The 22,374-nt window shown below is 43.5% G+C and overlaps 1 protein-coding gene across 1 annotated transcript in view; it reads right to left on the bottom strand.

Annotated features, from left to right (window-relative positions):
* The window catches only part of CCDC60 (coiled-coil domain containing 60), an 87,430-nt gene that overhangs the window by 35,412 nt on the left and 29,644 nt on the right, over window positions 1-22,374 (bottom strand). The window contains exons 3-4 of the mRNA XM_041728527.1: window positions 15,389-15,559; window positions 6,093-6,200 (exon numbers count right to left, since the gene is read on the bottom strand). Coding sequence (XP_041584461.1) covers window positions 6,093-6,200; window positions 15,389-15,559 — 279 coding nt within the window. The remainder of the gene's footprint in view (window positions 1-6,092; window positions 6,201-15,388; window positions 15,560-22,374) is intronic.

Here is a 22,374-nt window from a genome sequence, read left to right on the forward strand (position 1 = left end):
GACCCAGGGGTGTCCCGGTGAATCGCTTGAGAAGTGTCCCTTACTCTCAGCTTGAAGGGGCACTTCCCCTACTACCCCACCCCTCACTTCCTCCAAGGTGGCTATGCCCACCAGGTCTTAGGAAAACCAGGGTAAGCTGCTCTCTCTTCTTCACTGGAACCCTTCCTTCCTCCTTTCTTCCCATACATTTTTTCTAACACCTTCTATTCCTTCATTTCTAATATAAAGGTCCTGCAAGCCCATAGCCCTTCCAATTCTCGTCTCTCTTCCCACTTAGCACCACCGTGGTCCTCATAGGTGCATTTCAGCAGCTCTGCGCACTGGGCCATGTCCAGCAATTCTCCAAGAGCAACAGCTAGCTGTTTCATGTGCCTGGCTTCTCATGTTAGTCTCACCATAACCCAGGATATTGCAAAAGGCCCAGGGAGATGTATCCTCTTCTCTTCACTGTAGACAGCCCCTACCAGCCTGGTCTTTGGGTTGTGTAGGGTGGAGGCTGGGAGTAAGGGATCAGCAAAGGGAGTTAAATGGTGAGGTGGGGTCTGCTTGGTTATGATGATGGGGATGTGGGGCATCCAAGCATCAGATTCATTTCTGCAGGTGACAAACACAGGCATAACCCTGACTTGATCCCTCTCTTGCTCAAAATCTTTAAACTACACCATCTGGTTGGGGCTAAATTGTGTCCCCCTGAAAATTCATATGTGAAAGTTCTAAACCCCTGGGGACCTCAGAATGAGACCATATTTGGAGATAAGGCCTTTGAAGTGGTGATTATGTTAAAATGAGGCCCCCTAACTAGGGTAGGCCCTAATCCGGTCTGACTGGTGTTCCTCCTATAAGAAGAGGAAATTTGGATACACAGAGAGACATTAATGGTGCACATGCTAGAAGGAAAGACCATGTGAGACACAGGGAGAAGGAGGCCTCAGAAGAAACCAACCCTGCTGACATCTTGATCTTGGACATCCATCCAGCCTCTGGAATGATGAGAAAGTGAATTTCTGCTGTTGAAGAATTTTGTTATAGCAAACTAACACACTGAGACCTATGAGACTTCTATCCACCTCACCAGCCTCAAGTCTCCCCATGGCCCCTCTTCTGTCATCTGTAGCCTGGGGAAATTCTACTCCATTGCTAAGGCTCACCTTCCTCTCAACTTTGCACTGCCTGAGTTAAAATCCTAGCTTTGCCACCTACTAGCTATGTGTTCTTGGCCAAATTACTTAACTCCCCAGAGCCTCACTTTCCTCATCTATAAAATGGCAGGAATTGTTAGTGAGGGTGACAAGAGGTGGTTGGGACTGTTCTCTGCTTTGATATATATTCCTCTTCCTCCTCCTTCTCTGCCTCCCAGCTCAGATGTCAGCTCCACCAGGAAGCCTTCCTTGATTTCTCCAGGTCTGGGTTAGGCTCTCTTCAAGCATTCTAAAGCATTCCATCTTGATAACATATCTCTTTGCCCCTACATTCCCAGTTCTCACTCTATTGTAGCTATCTGCTTACTTGTCTCTAGTCCAGGAGCCTACAAGCTACAGAATCTTGTCCACTGCAGGTTACTGCTGGGCATAGAGTAGGCTCAGTATATTACTAGCTTCTGAATCGAAGGTGGTGGTAGGGAACTGGATCAAATCTGACATTTTCTGGAGATGATTACTTGGGCAAAATTCTCATTTGCAGAACCACTGAGATAATGAAGAGTAGTGATAACAGCAAAATAGTAAAATTTTCCCACAGAGCATTTACTCTGTGACAGCAGACTCTGTTAAGTGTTCTACATGTTGACTAAGGTCATCCCTGTGAGGAAAGTACTATTGGTTTTCCCACTTTGCAGATAAGAAAACCAAGGCCCTGTAACTTGTCCAAAATCTTAAAAAGCCAGCAAATAGGCAGAGCTTGAACCTTAGCCCAGGCAGCCTGGTTTCTGAATCTGTGCTTTATCTCTGGTATTAGTGTTGTTTCTTATTACCAGGGAGAGCCCTCCTTTTCACTAGAATAGAGTTTCATCCAATGGGTCTGGGCTTTATTCTCTATTTATAAAAAGTGCCTCACAAACACCTGTACAAGATATTTATAGATAGCAGCTTTATTCATAATTGCCAAAATGTGGAAATAACCAAGATATCCTTTAGTAGGTGGAGGGATAAATAATCTGTGGTACATACACCTAGAACAATAGAATACTCAGTGCTAAAAAGAAATGAGCTATGAAGCCATGAAAAGACATGGAGGAACTTTAAATGCACATCGCCAAGTGAAAGAAGCCAATCTAAAAAGGCTACATAGTTTGTGATTCCAACTGTACGCATTCTTGAAAAGACAAAACTATAGAGACGGTAAAAAGGTCAGTGGTTGCTAAGGGTCATGTGGGGAGGGAGGGATGAACAGGTGGAGCACAGAGGGCTTTAGGGCAGTGAGAATATTCTGGATGCACTACGATGGTGAATATATGTCATTATACATCTGTCCAAAGAGAACACACAACTCCAAGTGAGGCCCTCATGTAAACTATGGACTTTCATGATGTTGTCAACATAGGTTTATTGGTCGTAACAACTGCACTGTTTGGTGGGGGTTGCTGAATCATGAGGGAGACTGAGCACAGATGGGGCAGGGAATCTCTGTATCTTCTACACACTTTTGTTCTGAGCCGAAGAATGCTCTAAAAAAATACTAGTCTTAATGAAAAAAAAGTGCCTCGAACCTGTTCATCTAATGTATGGTAAAATAAACCAGGGCCGGGGGGAAAAAAGAAAAAAAGTATCCAGAAACATGCTCAGTAGAAATCAGTACTTTCTCATGATTGTATGTCAGATCATAGCACAGTATTTTGGATTTTACTGAATTAAAAGAGTGGACGTTTATTTTCTTAAGGATGTGGCATGATAGAAGAAAAAACAGAAAAGGGGTGTGTGTGCAAAGCCTGCTTCTGAAATCCTCACGTTTGGAACTTGAGGTGAGCACACCTAAGTAGCTCACTCTATTGAAACTGCCATACCAGCCCGCATAATAGTGGGCGAAAACATACCGGAGAAGAAAACGTTTTGTGCTTTTACTAAGAGAAATCAGAAAATGCCTACAAAGCCATTTCAGGCACACCATGCCTACTGCCAAGGACAGCCTTGGACAGGTTGCAGGCACTGCTCCTGTTGCTTATGGAGGGCTGTGAGGGCAGCCTATCATCTCAGAGAGGGGAGGAGGAGCTGTTTCTCATTTCTAGAGACCATCCCCCTCACCTTTTTGCAGATAAAGATGAAATCTCCCTTGACATGACTGAATTGATCTCCATATGGTCAATTCAGAATATTCAGCCAGTTTGGGGATCAGTTACCTTGGATTAAAGGGATTGACCAGGCTCTGATCTATATTGGCTAATGTGACAACTCAGGATTTGAGAACTGATCGGGCATGCTCTGCCCTGATGCCTTTGGGTAGACTAATTACAAAAACTTCCTTCCCTGCATCCACCCACTTTGCAATGTGACTTTTCATTTTCCCCATCCAGAGGTAGAATCTTTTCTCCATTCCTTATATCTGGGATGGCTTGATGCCTGGGCCAATAGAATGTGGTGGAAGTGTCTTTGTGTCCATTCTGAGCCTACGCCTCAAGAGACTTTGGTGCTCAGGCTCCTGTTCTTGGACCCCTTCCCAACTGCCCTGGTTAGCCTGTTGCATGATGAGAAACATGTGGCCCAGTTACTCTTGTCACCCGAGCAACCAGCCAACCAACAGACCTGTGAGTGAGGCCATCATAGATGGCCAGCCTTGCACCCACCCATCATCTGGGCACACACACATGCACAAACCCAGCCCGGATTAGCCAAGCCAATCCAGACCAGTACAACCACCCAGCTGACCTGTAGACTTGGGAGCAACAAAAAAAAATGGTTATTGTTTGAAGCAACTCCATTGTGAGGTATTCAGTAATACAGCAATAAATTACTGATACAGTCACCAAATGCAGCAAGAGCCTTTTAACAGCCAAGAATAAAGGGCAGCATTAGCAAACTATAGCCAGTGGGAGCTACCATCTATTTGCAAATAAAACTTTATTGGAACACTGCCATATCCATTTGTTGCAGCTTTTATGCTGCAATGGCAAAGTTAAGTTTGTTGGAAGACAGACCATCTGGCCTGCAAAGTCAAAATATTTGCTGGCTGTCCCTTTAGGAAAAAGTTTTTTTGACCCTTGGTCTAGGGTATAATAGACACCAACAATAATCACTGTGATCATCATCATCATCATCATCATCATCATCATCATCATCATCGTCATCATCCTGGCCTACCTAACAAAACTGTATAAAGATCTGATTTAGGAGTGAGGAGTTGAGAATTCCTGTTGTAAGAATTTTGGCAGGTTCTGCCCCTCTCTGGGCTTCAGTTTCCTTATCTGGCATTGAAGGAAGATAAGAAAAATCTCCAATTACTTCCAAGGCTCATTTAAACCTCAATTTGTTCAGACCAAATGAATTGAGGGGTGGGGCCCAGGAATACACATTTTTCAGGCATCATCCCCACCTCCATCCCTGGAGGATTCATATACAAGTGAAAGCTTAAGAACCACTGATCTACCCGGTTTGGTTTCAAAAGGTTTGTCCACGGGAGAGACAGGCAGAAGTGCAAGTGTTTCCAAGGGACGTGTTGAGAAATTGCAAAGCCTATTTTTGCAAGGAGGAGATGTTTTAAGAACATCAAGTTTAAGTTGTCAGTCTGAATGCCCCTGAACAAATAAGTCTATCAAAAATCCAATCGTAATATCAATCAAAGGGGAGTAGGAGGAAAGTAGGGAGTGGGCTCATCAAAAGCTGGCATATTAGGGAGGGATATTGATGACGATGATGATTATGATGATGATGATGATGCATTGTTTTACTCTTCCAAGTACATGAGATGTGGCTCTTCAAATATATCATGAGCTCCTCAAAGGCAAGGCTTTGGGATATACTTTCTGTGTAGTGTGTGGAGATGAGCATTTGGGCTGTGCAATCAGATAGACTTGGCTTAAAACCCTCAGCAACATGCTGAGCTCTGTGACCTTGGGCGAGGGAGCACACCTCTCTGATTGCTGCTTTCTCATCTGCAGAGAGGGGATAATAACATACCTATACAGTAGGGCTGCTGAGAGAACTGAATGAGATATGCCTATAGAGCAGTCAGTAATGCCATTATTACTCTATACACCATAGGGACCTAATAAATATTTGACACTCATTAGGCAGACAGAGAAATTGGCAATCCATTGTACCATTTTCATTGCCCTAAAGCAGTGAGTCTTAACATGGGAGGTGAAGAGGGTGGGCATGATTTTGCCCCCAGGGGCCATTTGTCAATGTCTGGAAACATTTTTGGTTGTCACAGCTGGGGATGGGGGCACTACTGGCATCTAGGGTGGAGGGATGCTTCCAAATCCCTTAAAATACACAGGACAATCCTTCACAACAAAAAAACTATTCATCCCCAAATGTCAGTAATGTCAAGGTTGAGAAACCCTGCCCTAAAGTCAAAAGCCTCTCTCTTCTTGTCTGAAATCTTCCAGTTGAAAAGTGCTAACTAGCAAAAAAGAAAACACTGGGTTTGGAATTCTTTGGAAGAGACACAAGGGAAACAAGATGCCAAGGTTTGAGGAAACCAGAGTGTTCTTTGGAGAGTTGATTAGCCCCTATTACACCATGCAATGAGTTCATGCCTTGGGTCAGGAGACAACAGGTGCTTCTCTGGGAAATGGCTCGAGTTTTGGGGAAAAACATGTCCCTTGAGCCCAGGCTGAGACATTGTCGCACACGCTCCGCGAAGACTGCAGACGGATTTTATCAGGCTTTGCAAACTATTTGACATTAGAGTGTCTGGCTTGGTAAGGAACAGAATGACTCAGTCCCAGCTGATTTGCCACTTAGCTCTAAAGCACCATGTCTGCTTTCTGTTATTTTTGCACGTCAAATAGCATTGCCAGCTCTAGGCTCTGTGTCCCTTTCAGGAGGACAAAGGAGCAGCTCAACATTTCCCAATGCATTGTTAGCTCCCTGAGGCATTTCACCTTGGTTTGGATGGATAAGCTAGCAAGCAGACGAGCCAGAGGAGGGAGTACTTACACGCGAGCCTCAGGTAGCGAGGGTGAGAGGATGCAGCTGTGCACGGGGATGAATGGGCGGAGTACATTTCCAGTGCCCATCTTCTTTACCTTCTCATCATCGTATGTGCTGGAGAAGAAGCAGAAAGAGAGAGACAGAGTGAGCAAGGAGCAGCAGTTTTAAACACCTCTTCTCTTGCCAGAGTTTATTTGGCAGATATGATTGGGCACCTACTATGTACCAGGCAATAATTCTGGCTCAAGAGATGAGGCTTCTAGATGCAGCCAGTGAACAGTTCATATAAAAACCCTTGCTCTCATGGATCTCATATTCTAGTGGAGGACAAAGAAAATCAACAAGATGAACAGGGAAGTGGCATGGTATGTTAATGTATATTAGGGGTGGGGTATGTTTTCTGAAAGGGCCAGGCAAATATTTATGACTTTGTCGGACATGCAGTCTGTGTCGCCATTGACATATGGAAACAATACTCAAATAGCAGTGTTCCAATAAAATTATTTGTAGGGGCACCTAGGTTGAGCAGCTGCCTTTGGCTCAGGTCATGATCCCAGGGCCCTGGGATCAAGTCTCACATCAGGCTCCCTCCCTTCTCCCTCTGCCTATGTCTCTGCCTCTATCTGTGTCTCTCATGAAAAAAATGGATAAAATATTTTTTAAAACCCTCTTATTTATGAAACCAGCCTAGGGGCTGGATGTGGCCCCTGGGCTAGAGTGCTAACCTTCCCTTCTCTGCTATAGTAAGTAGTGAGACATGCTCTGGGGAAGTAAAAAGCAGGGAGAGTGTGTGGAAGGGCTGGGAAGGCTGGGAGTTGCAATTTTAAATAGCGTGATGAGGGGAGGTGTCACTGAGAAGGTGACATTTGATAAAAAATCTGCAGTGCATAAGGAAGTGAGTCATTCAGATATCTTTGGGCAGCACATTCTGGATAGAGGGAACAGCAGGTACAAATGTCCTGAGGTGGGCCTGTGTTTCAAAGATAGCAGGGTAGTGAGGGGGAGAGGGTAGAGAGAGAACAGGGGCCTTGCAGACCACTGTGGGGATTTGGGCCTTTTCTCTAAATGAGAGTAAAGGATTTTGAGCTGAGAGAAGATGTGTCTGACTTGTATTCAGAAAGGATCCTCTGGCTGCTGTTTTGAAAATGATCATGATGAGGGTGGAGGGCAAGGACAGAGACAAGGAGACCAGTTAAGGGTATTGCAATAATCCTAGCTTGAGAGAGGAAGATGGCTCCAGCCTGGCCATGGGGTCCTGGCCATGGGACAATGAGAAGTGGAAATGAAGGCATGAGACACAGCCAAAGAACTGCCTGGAGTTTGTGGCTCCTATTTCTGGTCCTTTCCTTAAAGAGGTTCCATCCAATTCTACAGACTGCTGTCTAATTGGTTGGTCACATCAGCCATGAGATATGGGGATCTCAAACTTTAGTAGAAGCGGGCACAGGTGTGCCCCCAAAGATCAGCCAAAACTAGTCATAACCTCCATGGACACCAGGCAGGCTGCCATGGGAAACCAGAGCCCAGTGCTCTGCCCTGTAGAGACACCATCTGGGCAAGGGGAAGAGGAGGCTTGCTTAGAGAAGAGAGACATAACCCAGACAGGTACTTCATCCTTGAAACCACTGGATGTTTACCTAAATAAGACTGTTTCAAAATGAAACAGAACAAGTTACATTGAATACCATATTAATTTTTTTTCTCCACCATCATGGAGTAAGTCATTTCAGTTATAGAAAATAGCATTTTTTTTCTTTCTAGCATACCTGAGTCATAGGGTATATATTCTTTTGCCCATGACTGTATCTAGCCCATAGACACATTTTTTAAAAGATTTTATTTACTTATTTATATATTTATATATATATGTAAATATATTTATTTATTACTCATGAGAGACAAAGAAAGAGAGGCAGAGACATAGGCAGAGGGAGAAGTAGGTTCCCTGCTTCATTAGGGAGTCCAATGTGGGATCACGACCTGAGCCAAAGGCAGATGCTTAACCACTGAGCCACCCTGGTGCCCCATGTAGACACATTTTAATATGTCTACCATGTGTGTAATTGGATCAATTGTCTGTATTTTATTTTATTTTATTTTTTTTTAATTTTTTATTTATTTATGATAGTCACAGAGAGAGAGAGAGAGGCAGAGACACAGGCGGAGGGAGAAGCAGGCTCCATGCACCGGGAGCCTGATGTGGGATTCGATCCCGGGTCTCCAGGATCGTGCCCTGGGCCAAAGGCAGGCGCCAAACTGCTGCGCCACCCAGGGATCCCAATTGTCTGTATTTTAAATTTGGGAGATTTAACATAAAAATGGAAAAGTTTTGGCTCTGCAAACTTGAAAGCTGTCTGGGCCCGTGTTCTGGCTACAAGAGTCAGGCGGGGACCAAGAGCAAGGTCATTGCCTGCTTTACATGTGGTGTGGGCTTCTCAGCGGGTTGCCCAAGACTCATGCACCCCTGGCTTCTCCCTCCTCATTAGCCTTATTACTTCATGCTTCATGTGCATTCCCTTAGGACTTTTTTAGTTTCTGAGCCTCAGTCTAAGTACCTTCATTGATTGAATCATTGACGGGTTCCCTGGTTCATTCATGTCTACCTGGATTTATTGAACATCTCTGTGCTGGAGGCTGTGGACACAGCCATGAATGAGACAGACCCAGCCTTTCCCTTCTGATAGAGTCTAGGGGCAGAAATGGGTGTAACCAAACACAGTTGTGATAAGGCTGAGTGGAAGAGTGTAGGATTCTTTGAAAGCATAAAATAGGGAGTTTGGCAGAAAGGGAGCCAGAGAATACTTCTTGGAGGAAGTTGTGGCAATTCAGAACCACATGCCCCAAGTTCTTTGACTCTCTTCCCAGGGAGAGATGGCCAAATGTACCTTTCCCCTGGAATCTTGGTTTTGTGAGTGGCTGAGCTAATAGAACATGTCAAAAGAAATTGGTGTGATGCCCCCTTTCTGGGCCCAGGCTCCAGGAACTGGCAGCTTTTTCTTCTCATGTCTTGGGGTGCTCACTGTTAGCATCCAGCCATAGCTATGCTGTGATGAAGCTGGCAGCTTATGAAGAAGCTCATAGGGAGAAGAATCACGGCTGCTAGGACTCAGCTTTGGCTGACCTCACAAGCTGACAGCCAGCTTCAAGTTTCCACCCACGTGGATTCACCTTGTTGGAAATGGACCCTTCGAGCTGCCCCAGTAGTAGTGCTAGAGACAGTCCTTCCCTACTTGCCTGGCTCAAGCTGCAGATTTGTTAGTGAAATAAATGTTTGTTGTCTTGAGTTCTTAAGTTTTGGAGTGGGGACACCTGGGTGGCTCAGTGGTTGGACATCTGCCTTCGGCTCAGGGCATGATCCTGGAGTCCCAGGATCGAGTTCCACATTGGGCTTCCTATATGGAGCCTGCTTTTCCCTCCATCTATGTTTCTGCTTCTTTATCTCTATCTGTCTGTGTCTCTCATGAATAAATAAATAAAATCTTAAAAAAAAAGTTTTGGAGTGATTGTTCACAGCAACAGTAACTGGAATAAACATTGAGCTAAAATCTGAAAACTGAACAGGAATTAAGTAGGTAAATGGGATGGGGGAAGAGCCTTCCAGTGGGGGTGCATATCATGAGTAAAAGTAGGGGAGGGTGTGTGGCTGGGGCAGAGGGAAAAAGAGAGGACTAACCCATCCAGAGTCTTGTGACCCCTGCTCAGGCTTTGGTCTTTATCCTGTGTGGAATGGCAGCCTAGGAGGGTTTTAAGCTGAAAGCAATTTATTTTTAAGATTTTATTTATTCATGAGAAACAGAAAGAGCCAGAGACATAGGCAGAGGGAGAAGCAGGCTCCTTGCAGGGAGCCCGATGCAGGACTCAATCTCAGGACCCCATTTTCACAACCCAAGCGAAGGCAGACGCTCAACCACTGAGCTACCCAGGCACCCCAAGCTGAAAGCAGTTCTTATGTCTTGAAAAGATCACTCTGGTTTCATGTAGGGAATGAGGTGGAAGCAGGAAGAGGAGGTGGAGTGGGGATGCACATTAGGAATTTACCTTCCTCCTGAGAATTCAAGGACAATTCTGGGGTCACAGAATTAACTAAAAAATAGGACCAGAATCTACGTCTGCTGATTTCCATTTCCACGAGCTCTTTATTCAACCCCTAGAGCTGAAGAAGCCACAAGCAAATACATGGGCTTGCCCAGTTTTACTGGCTCAACCCTGTCCCCTGGAGGTTTAGATTACATAGACATTAACCCAACTGTTTCAGTCCTTAATCTCTGGTTTTCTGTCCTCTCTCAACCAGGATAACCAGACAAATTCTACCCCTTGTTTTTTTCACCTTTTCAGATAAATCTGCAATGAAAAACGAGGTCACTGGGCACAGTGGGAAAGACTGCTAGCACGCAGAAATCTTTCGGGACATGCTTGATTTTCTTTTTCCTTTGCCTACTTTGTCAGACTTAAAACTTTTGTCTGAATTTATTCTATGGCCTTGGATCCAGCAGGGGGTGGGGGCGGGAGGGTGGAATAATCCCTCTTGCTTTTATAATGCACAAGATCAAATACCTTGTTAAAAAAAAAAGTATTTTAAATGAACACTTGTCTTTTTGATACTCCTATGATTGGAATTATATTTATAGCACACGGCTCTTAGATGAGAGATGCCTTCCAGCCTGCCTGGAAATGAAGATTTTTAGCCATAAATCTGAGGATTTTAGGTAATTGAGGCCTAGAGAGATCAAATTCACCTTATTGCATATAATAGCTAATAGTTACTGAGGGCTTCTGGTGTCTCCTATGCCAGGCTCTGCTCTAAGCATTGTTTCATTTGATCCTCATAACAAACCTGGGAGTTTGGTACCATTCATATGGGTGAAGGAGGCTCAGAGAGGTACAGTGATTTGCCCAAAATTAAACAATTATGTATGAGGGAAGTCAGGACATGGAAACCAAGTCCTGTGCTCTTAACCACTACTCTGTGCTGATATGGAGAATCTCCCATTGGTATTTTGTAACCCTGCTTCCCCACTTGCATTTGGTGGCTACACAGCAGTAATGGCCTCCACTTTTATTTTAATAGCCAGACTTGTGCAGCTCATAGAATCCACCGGATAAGACACAAGGAGATCAATGCCTACGAGAAGAATGGTCTCATGTATATTTAAACTTACTAAATTTTACATAAACCATGTCTCACACACTGAAACATGGATGGGAGAAGAGAGACTTGTGTTCTATGACCATGGATTAAAACCATACCCAAACATGGGAGACGTGGCAACAGAACTATTTAAAAAGTTGCAGGAGAGTCTTTAACAGATGCCTCCGACCCTTCCCCAGCATCTGTTCATGCGCCCATTAATCTGAGTGCAACCCCTGCAAAAAAGACCCCTGAGTTCATTCCTTCTCTTTATGTCAGGGAAAGCCTACCAGCTGGCTGGTTTCACTAGGAGTACCAGGCTTTAAGTACCATCAGGCTCAGAGAAGGCAGATTTTGCACTAAGCTCTTGGACCACTCATGGAGAGGGTAAGAACTGCCTTACTCATTGAGTGGCCTTCTCTTGATCATGTGCCTCTATCTCATGAGCAGACTACATTGGTGGCACATTGAGTGGCTGGATGTAGGTGGCTCAGGTCATGACTTGCCAGCTTTCTTTTTACTCTGAAAATAATGATTCCAAAAGATGACACCATGAATGCCCTCCTCTTTCAACTCTGGCCTTCCTACCCAGAAATGCTGGCCATAGGAATTTCTGCTGGGCTGATACTGATGTGTCTAATCACATCTCTTTCTATTTGGCATTAAAGATCCCACTCAAAAGTCACACTTCTGGGGATTCTATGCAAACTCTCTTTCCGCCCCCTAACCTTGAGGGGATGGGCATTGGTAATGAGCATTTCTAATAACAGAAACAGTATCTACTGCCCCTGGCTTCTGGCATAGAGCTCCTGAAACCCTTGATATCTCCTAAGTGGTAATAGCACTAGGAACATCTTTTGTTCTAATATTTGGTCTTAGACTCTGGTTCTTGACACAGAACTCCTAAATCCTTTGGAATTTCCTACATGGTAGAAATGTCTTTTGCTCTAAGGAGTAGCCCTTGGGTGGACTCCTGGATAGCTTCATGATGGGTGCTGGTCACCAGAAAGACCACGGCATTTTTAGAAACCCGGAGCTTTTCAGCTCCACTCACCATCCTGCAGAAAAGGGGAGAGGAGCTGATGATTGAATTAATCATAGATCATACCTATGTGGCAAAGCCACCATAAAAATCCCAAACGTATGGGATTCCAAGAGCTCCTGGCTTGGTGAATACATCAACGTAACAGGAAGGTGGCACTCCCCAGCTCCATGTGGAGAGAATCTCTTGACCTCGCCCTCTTTAGCTCTTTATCTGGCCATTCATCTGTATCCTCTATTATATAATTAACTAGTAAATGTAAGTTAGTGTTTCTCTGGGTTCTGTGAACCACTCCAGAAAATGATTAAACCCAAGGAGTGGGTGGGGAACCCTGATTCATAGCCAGTCAGTCAGAAGTACAGGTGACAACCTGGGGCTTGTGGTTGGCATCTGATGTGGGGGGTAGTCTTCGGGACTGAGCCCTTAACCTGTGGGATCTGATGCTACCTCCAGGTAGACAGCGTCAGAATTGAGCTGGATGATATGATGCCCCACTGATATTGCAGAGAATTGCTTGGTGTGGGAGAAAATCTCACACATCTAGTGTGAGAAGTGTTGTGAGTATGGTCATGGCATCAGAGGAAATGAGAAACATATGGCAGCAGTGTTTTTCCTTTATGGGCACACTTGTGGGCACTTCAGTGTGCATCCTTGGGTTGGTTTATTGTGCTCCTACTGGATGTGGTAGGGACTGTACCTTAATCCTTTTCATATCTCAGCGGCCCCAGCGGGCTTGCACATAGTACGTCTTCAACATATAATGGTTGATTGTGCAGTGAGAAGAAGCACACTATCAATATAGCTTTCTCACTCCCAAACTTACTTTGCAACTGGCTAAGATGAAAGTCCAAGACCATATTACACTATGGGGCCATTGATACTTCACTGAAGATCTTGTGAAGAAACAGAGAAATGGATTTATGTCTTAACACTATGAGGCAGAACCTCATAAAAATCCCCATTAGACATCTCTGTTCTCTGCCAGTGGTGGCTGCTTTTCTCTCTTCTTTTCTCCCCCAAAGGGTCCCTTCTGCTCATACTCTTGGCCAGTCTCCTCGATGTCTCCATTCTGCCTATTAGGTGAAGCACTTCTGCTCTTTCTCTGTATCTACGTATTTCCCTGAATGGCCCCTGCTCTCCAAAACCGGCTTCTCCTTGGGATGCCCGCTCCTTAAAATGCATGGAGTGGGGTTGGTAAATCATAAATATTTTCTCCCATCTTAGAACGGATAAATGAATTAATAAATGGATGCACAAATAACAGCCCAGCTTATTAGATCAATCCTTAGGGTAAAACTAATAAAAAAAAAAACATTGAACAAAATAGAAAAAAATTAAAATAAAAAAGCAAAGTGCTGACACAAAGTGGAAATCTCCAGACCAAAATGAAACCATATTTCTGAACCTCCAGACCACAGAGGTGAGCTAGCATGGTGCTGCCCTGATCTTAAGGACATTTGCCAATCTAGAAAAAGTTAACTTCCCTTCTAAATTAGCACACAGGGCAAGGGGAGCAGAAACTATAGCTCAGGGTTTGCACATATGAGGTTTCAAGGAAAGGCCCTTCTTACAATAAGTGGGGATTCCCAAGGGCCACACTTTTGGGGAGGAGTAACTAGAAATGTATCAGCACCTCATGGTTCTTGCACTCGGGATTTGAATCTATCACCTGGAACCCTGAGCTTTAAGGAGATCCCTGACCATTAGTGTCCAGCCCCCTGACCCTCTGACCTCACAGACCAGAACACTCCAACTTTTTTCATGAAGGTGAAAGTCACATAACATAAAATCAACTGTTTTAAGGGATGCAATTCAATGACATTTGAGTGATGGTTGTGCAACCATCACCTCAGTGTGATTCTAAAATATTTTCATCATCCCTAAGGGAAGCCTCCCACCCGTTAAGCAATCACTCTCCACTCTCCTACTCCCTTGAACCCTGGCAATCACCAATCTGCTTTCTATCTGGGATAAACCTCAAAAAAATTCTGGTAAGTGAAAGAGGCCAGATGCAGAAAGGTCACACACTGTAGGATTTCACTGCTAGGACCCTTGTTTTTAAGAAGTCCATAATGAGGGGGTGCCTGATGGCACAGCTGGTTAAGTGTCTGACTCTTGGATGTCAGGATCCTGGGATCAAGCCCCATGTCAGGCTCTGTACTCAGCATGGAGTCTGCTTGAGATTGTCTCTCCCTCTCCCTGTGCCCCTCCTGCTCTCTCTCCGTAAAATAAATAATCTTTCTTTTAAAATCCCACATATTGATACTTCTCTAAGTTAACACTATGAAGAACAGAATTTAGGACATACTGTGGAGGAAAGGCGGAATCTGCTGTGGGTTCCTTTCCTCTTTAGCTGACACCCTGGCAATTTGAGTCCTTGAAGCCCTAGCAGAATGGCTCTCAACCTTGGCTCCATATTGGAATCATCATGGGAACTTTAAAACGTACACCTTAAAATGTACTATGTCCAGGCAACACCCCCAGAGAGTCTCATGTAATTGGTTTGGGAAGCACCCTGGACATGGGTATTTTGTGTTATCTAGTCGTATCCATGGGACAAGGTGAGCTTTGGATCCTCCTATTCTACCATCTACCCCTGGGCATTTTAAAAACTTCCCGGGTGATTCTAATGTGTAGCCAGGATTGAGACCACCGCTCCAATAGGACAATGGTTACAAGGGCAGACCATTTCCACCGTTTCTTTCCTGTCCACCTGCCTCAGTACCTCCTTTCCATTCTGGATTTGTGCCTCATTCAAGTCTAAGTGTCCTAGGAATCTGTCCATGCAGAATGGCACAGTTTAGGAATTTTGTGTCACTCAGATTGGGACTCAGGGATGATTTCTAACTTATGATCTTAGTCACAAAGGAATTATGTGAGCATTTCTAAACTTTATTCCTAATCTCTAAAAAAGGGGGTGGGTAATAACACTATCTATCTAAGGAATGTTTTAAAATTTAGATGAAAATATGTGCATAAAGCATATAGCAGACACTCATTATAATTACTGTGGTTGTTACCTATTGCTATGGTTATGTAAATGGACATTTCATAATGGACTGGTCTGTAGGTGGCGTTCATTCTACAGGCCCTTCCGCAGACTTCCGCATTGCATCTGCCCCATCTACTTACTTTAAAAGAAGTTCGCCATAATGGATTTCTGACATCTTTTTGGCTGGCTGGAATTTATGTCTTTCTTCCTCCTCGAGTTTCTGAAGTTGCTGTTGCTTCTTTTTCAAGGCACTCTCCTCTCGCAGCATGTCAAAGTATCCACGGCCTGCCTTCACTGACTGAATCAACATGCTGGAGGTAGGGGGTTGGGGGAGAGGGAGGGAGAGAACAACAAAGTTGAGCTGACAATTAGGACAGGGCCATGCTATCCTGGGATTGATCATCTTTGAAGGGCATCCTCATACCCATGAACCTTCTTGCCTTTGGAACTCCAGAGTCAGATGGACCTGACCTTGATGGACTTGACCTCTCTGGTTTTAGTTCCTTCCTTGCTCTGTTATCCAACAAATATTTATTCAACATCTACTATGTGCCAGGCTCTCTGTTAGGTGCTATGAAATGAACATAATAATCCACACCCCACAGGAGGAGACACCTTTATGCATGGAAGGGGGCTCATCCATGATAATCAGCAGCAGATCAGTACTGTATGGCCCAGTACCATATGGCTCCTGGCCAAGGCTCCCTTCTCTCATATTTGCCTAAATGCTCATATTTGCTTCATATGCTTCACAATGGCTGCGGAAGTGGAGTCAATAAAGTGTATAGGTGCTTGCTGTGTCAAGTACATAAGTTGAGACTTCGTGATTCTTTTTTTGCTGACTCAACCACTGTTTCCTAATCAGACATCTTGATATTGGCTTGATGCCAAGACATTCTGTGCCTTAGGGTCTACACACCTCCCCCACTTTGCCATCTGTCCCCTCAGGGTTGGAATTTGGCAGCACTCTGGTGGAGAAGGGGTAAACACATCTCTCTGTCCACCTGTCTGACTGAGAAGTTGTCAGGCGCCGTGTTGAACCACCACAACGTTTCCCCAGGCATGAATGTTGGTTCTGAGATCCACTTTCATTCCTAAAATTCCTCTTGAGCAACCAGTATGTTCTGGGGACTGTGCTGACACTTGGAGATACAGTGATGAACAGGATGCTGTTCTAAGAGTCAGTGATGATACAGAATGATGAGAGTGAGAAGGACTCTGAGCTTTGTAGGTGGAGGCACCTAATTCAGACTAGCGGGTGGATGGAGATACCTTCCTCGATGAAGTGAGACCTCTTCTTTTTTCTGAGTAGCTTCTTTCTGTCTCCTTCTCTTTCTCTTGTGCTTAGTTTTGGATGGGAATATTCTCAGCAAACTTTCATGCTTAGATTCTGATGTGATTAATTAATCCTTGTTCATTTTCTAGGAAGAATTAAGGTATTACTGAGGGCATTGTCATTTCAGCAGTGGATTCTTGTAATGTCTACTGGTAAAATGCTGGGAGGTAGGAAGTGGAGCTTTTCCAGGATTTTTCAAATTGCATTACACAATGATAACTTTTCATTCATTTATTTCTATAGCAGGCTTTGCCTGAGAACCCGCTAGTCCAGGTACTTATGAGGAGACCAAAGTTACACAAAGCAGTAAAACAACAAATCTGCCCCCAGAAAGTTCATAGTATCATAGAGGAAGCACACCCACAAACATACACTCTGAACACAATGTACAAAGAGCTACGGGGACCTAGAGAAATCTAAGAAGGCTTGCTGGATGAGCTGACATTTGGGGGGTAAGTAGGAATTTACCGGTAAGAAAACATGGGAAATGGATGGAATAGCAGTTATAAATGCAGAGAGGTGTATTATGGACTAAATGTTTGTGTCCCCTTAAAGTTTATGTGTTGAAACACTACCCCAAGGTGATGGTATCAGAAAGTAAGTTTTGGGGAAGGTAAGTAGGATTAGATTATAAGGTTATAGATTATTAGATATTAAGGCTGGAGTCCTCATGAATGGGATTAGTACCCTTGTAAGAGTCATGGGAAAGCTTCCTTCTCTCTGCTGCCCACCGTGTGAGGATACAAGATGCCAGCAGTCTACAACCTGGGAGAGGGTTCTCATCAGAACCTGACCATGCTGGCACCTTCATCTAGACTTCCAGTCTCCAGAACTGTGGGAAATAAACTTCTATTGTTTGCAAGCCGCGTGGTCTACCGTACTTCATGATAGCAGTTGGAACTGACTAGGACAGGTGAGTCTGAAGATGGCCCATTTAGGAAACTACAAGTATCTTTAAAAAGCTGGAGCACAGAAGGAATGTAGGAGAATGGCCAGAGCTAAAGCTAGCAACACTAGCAGGGAACAGGTGGTACAGGGCTTTGGGGTCTGGATTGAAGCAAGCCATGATCTGGGAGTTGCTAGAAATAGAACTTCTAGAAATGCTTCAGGAATCTAAAAAACATTTGAGTTTTCATGAACAATATTTTTTAGCTAATAACAATACAAAACCACAAAACATCCTGTCATACACCAGATCAATTCATTTTGTACAAGCTTTTTTTGCCATTTATATGGCATTGACCAATTCTGTAATGCGTGTTTTTTCACATTTTAACATGTTTGAGATGATGCTACCCAGATGGCAGTTGTTTTGTGTTTATTATCATCTACACACTCAAACTTGGTTGTAGTTCCAGACAGCCAGACCACACAAAAGCCTCCCCTGATGTTTTAGATCACAAAACCAATGGATCATGATCTGGGGTCTGAAACACAGTTGTTTTTTTGGGGGGGGGACATATTCTTATAAAATCAAGACCGGGCCAGTATCAAAATTTGTAGACTGGGGGTCAGCAGCTAGGAAGAAAATCTTGGTGAAAATAGCAAAGCATCCTTTTAAGAAATCTTGCATCCAGCATTGTTGACTCTAATGGAAACGTGATTCAGAAGAGCTGGACATTAAGTATGAAGAAGTTTGAAGAACATCTTACCAATGTGTTTCTCTTATATTTTTCCTTTTATGCAAACAGTGATATGTAAGAAATTAAGAGTGAAGATAAGCTTTAAAAGTCATGACAATATTTTTATGAAAAAAAATTCTAAGGGATGGAATAGCATTGTTTTAACTTAATTGGCAGTGTTTTAATCTTATTTTGTTTTAAGTGATGTGTCTTAGCTTCAATGGCAGCTTAGACCAAATATGGTATTTGAGTTTCTTATCAATATGTCATGGCCAGGTCATCAGTGATCTTTTTCTAAACTGCTTCTCAGCTCATGTCAACTTTTCTGAATGTCTACACTGTATGTCACATGTTCAACCCAGACAACCAGTTGTAGGGAAAGATCCATCATTTTCTGCTCAGTTCATATTTTGGTCATGGCAAAATAATCTGTTTCCTCTCAGACAAAATTGTGCAGAAATAAAAGAATGTGTAACCTAGGGTAACTCAGTGAAACCATATTAGAGATAACTTTGGCCCTTAATTGTCAGTTCTAGAAGCTTTTGCCTGGCTTTTATTTTCAGGTTTAGGAATGCGAGTGGTTGATATGATGTGGAATTGGTGTTTGAAACAACAGTGTGCTTCTATTTTGCTTTCAAGTTTCTGAATTCACTAATCAAAAGAGTGTCCTGAGGTTACAAGATAACCTGATAAAAAAGAAAATAGTTACCATTGGCAACCCCTTAATTTCACAAACCCCTTAATTTTCACAAATGTGGTAATGTCTGTAGCACAAACAAAGCAATTGCAGAACCAACCTGGGGCCCGAGGCTGATGTGACAGCAACCTTTGTTGTGTTACTTCATTGAGACCCCTTGCTCAAAATTTGGTTCAGAGGTTGAAACTGACACCACAGATGAACTAAAAATGTGTGAAGCAACTTAATACTCACATAATGAGGTTTTCTGGGCAGAGCAGGGAAGTCTCCCAAGCAGGTCTGAAATCAGCCTGCAAGAGCAGGGAGGGGTGACTGGTTTCGAGTTTTATTATGGTCAGGGAGTCGGGCTGGGGTAAGCAGTCTCTTGTCTGTGGCTTGAGCTTCCCTCCAGCACCAAAAGCAGCAGCAGTTGGACTTTCTTGTTAACTTGCCCAGGTGTGGGCAGAAGGGGAGGAGACAGTGGGGGAAGTTTGAAAGCTGTCAACTGTCACACATCAAAAACAGAGTTAGATTCTTTATTACATTGATTCATGCCCATCTTGATATTTGTCTGTTTGCCTGAATAGCTGCATCATTATCAACCATTCCACAAAAATTTATTGAATGCTTACTGTGTGACAGGCACTATTCTAGGGGCTAAGATACAGCAGCAAACAAAACAGCCACAAAATTCCTGCTCTCATATAAGTTTAGGGGGAGACAAACAAAAACAAAGAAGTAAACTGTAGAACCTAAAGTAGGGATGTGGGGAGAGTAGGACTGCCAGGGGTGAGGGTATGTGTGCAATTTTAAACAGATGATCAACTTTGGATAAAGAAGATGTGATATATATACACAATGGAATAGTATTCAGCCATCGAAAAAGGAAATCTTGCCATTTGCAATAATATGAATGGAACCAGAGGGTATTATGCTAAGCAAAATAAGTCAATCAGAGAAAGGCAATTATCATATAATTTCCTTCATATGTGAAATTTAAGAAGCAAAAGAGAGAAGCATAGAGGAAGGGAGGAAAAAAACAAAACAAGAAGAGATCAGAGAGGGAGACAAACCAAAAGAGACTCTTAACTATAGGAAACAGTGCTCACTTTGGCAGCACATATATTAACTATAGGAAACAAACTGAGGGTTGTTGGAGGGGTGGGACGGTGGGAAGATGGGGTGGGAAGATGGATGGTGGGCATGAAGGAGGGCATGTGATATAATGAACACTGGTGTTACATACAACTGATGAATCATTGAACTCTACTTCTGAAACTAATAATATACCATATGTTAATTGAATGTAAATTAAATTAAATTTAAAAAGTAAATATATGATCAACAAAAGTTCTTGCTGAGAAAGTGTCATAGGGGAAGAGTGTTTCAAGTAAAGGGAACAGCGTGTGCAAAGGCCCTGGGCAAGTGTAATTTTAGATTAAGAAAGTTTACTTTTCATTGAATAAAATGTAATATTGTACAATACATTTGTGCTACTAATATATTGGATTTGCTACTAATATATTGTATTTAGATATTGGTATTTTATTTACTTGTGGTAGAAAGGTCTTGCTCTAAAAAAAAAAAAGAAGAAAGGAAAGAAAGGAGAAAGGAAGAAAGGAAAGAAGGAAGAACAGAAAGAAGGGGAAAATGAAGGAGGGAAGGAAGGAGGGAAGTGCTGTGCTCCAGACTTGAAAATGTAGGGAAATACCAGGGGACACTCCTGGTCCAGGGACCTGCTGCTTCCACACAAACTTGCTCCAGGGTGCTACTCCAAGAGGCAGTGGATTTTACCATTTTAATTAAGAAGCTCATTGCTAATAACTCGATCTAATATCCTCTTGTGCAGGACCCCAGTATCCGAGTTGTAGAGGCCCCTCTCTGCTGTTGGATGTAAGACTTAATGCTTCCAGCATGCTCTTGGGATGCAATAAACCATGCAGATAAGAAAGAGGCCTTTGTAGGGAACTAGACAATTATGTGATTTCATATCTGTGGTCGAACTTAGCCCTGCCCTCCACTGTTTCTGGGCCCCACCCTCCTAACTCCCTCACTTCTGGATACATGGGTTAACTTATTTATCCTCACAATAAATATTTAGGTGCTGCCATATTTAGGTGCTGCCATTATCAGTGGGTCTGAAACCAGGTAGTAGGTTCAACTGTGGAGTCCAGCTATTCAGAGTGCTGGCTTATAAAATGTCAGACTATTTCCATTGCAAAGTCTCACCTGTCTACCCTGGAAATCCCTTTCATTGACTTTAGAGATTCTATGGGCCACTGGGTCCTTGGCTAGCTTGAGTGAGTTGTCATTGACTGGCAGGTGTCAGAACTCTCCTATAGCTGTGAAACCTCCCTTGGTGTCATCCAGGTTCTCTTAGGAAGTGGAAGGATGTCAGTGAAAGGCATCTGTCCCAGGACAGTTTGGTGGGCTTTGGGCTCAGATTTTAGTCAGAGAGTGGGGGCAGGCATGGAGAAGACTCATCATGTGGGACAATTGTGCACAACAGTGGGAGGGGTCCCACGGTCATGGAACAGGCATGGCCAGTTTGGTGGGCTTTGGGCTCAGATTTTAGTGTCTGAATTCAAAGCCTCTGTCTTCCCCTGAAGAACCTGTAACCAACTAGATCCTGAAAGGTATGTATTATGGATTGAATTTTGTCCCCTCCCCCTCTACAATTCATAGGTTGAAGCCTTAACTTTTAGTATCTCAGAATGTGACTTTATTTTGAAATAAGGTCATTGCTCATGCAGTTAGTTAAGATGAGGTCATGCTGGGGTCAGGTGGTCCCTCATCCAATATGACTGGTGTCCTTATAAAAAAGAGGAAATTTGCGTCCCAGGCATGCACACAGGGAGAATCCTATATAAGCAAGAAGGCAGAGGTGGGGTGATGCTTCCACAGGCCAAGATGACCTGCAAATCATGAGAAGCCAGAGGGAGGCATGGAAAGAGTCTCCCTCACAGGCCCCCAAAGGAACCAACCCCCTCCAACACACTGATCTAGCCTTAAGAAGTGTGAGACAGTATATTTCTGTTGCTGAGCCACCTGGTTTGTAGTGCTTTGTTACCACAGCCCTAGCCAACTATTGCAGTGTGATTGGTGTGATACTATTACAGTGGAACACCATAACTGTTTTTATTGCCTTTGACTGTGATGGTGAACATCATCCTTATTGAACTAATTTAGAAAGAAAAAGTGACAGGCTGATGGTCCATGCCACAGCAAATAGAAAGGGCTCGAATATTATGTGGCACATCTTAGGTTGGACACCTGTGATATTTTGGATTCTGTGTTAGGCACATAGTCTGTGTTGAGTTTTGTTTGAGGCACTGACATTATGACGGTGAACACATCCTCAAAGAACTCATAGTCTTTACTTTTGCATCTTAGTTATCCATCTTTTTATAGAAATTAAGAGGTTGGTGAGAGATTTATTTCACTTATTTATGCTCTTATTCCAAAAAGTATCAGGGGCAAAAAAATTTTAAA

The sequence above is a fragment of the Vulpes lagopus genome, chromosome 14 (genome assembly GCF_018345385.1).
Source record: "Vulpes lagopus strain Blue_001 chromosome 14, ASM1834538v1, whole genome shotgun sequence".
Lineage (NCBI taxonomy): Eukaryota > Metazoa > Chordata > Mammalia > Carnivora > Canidae > Vulpes > Vulpes lagopus.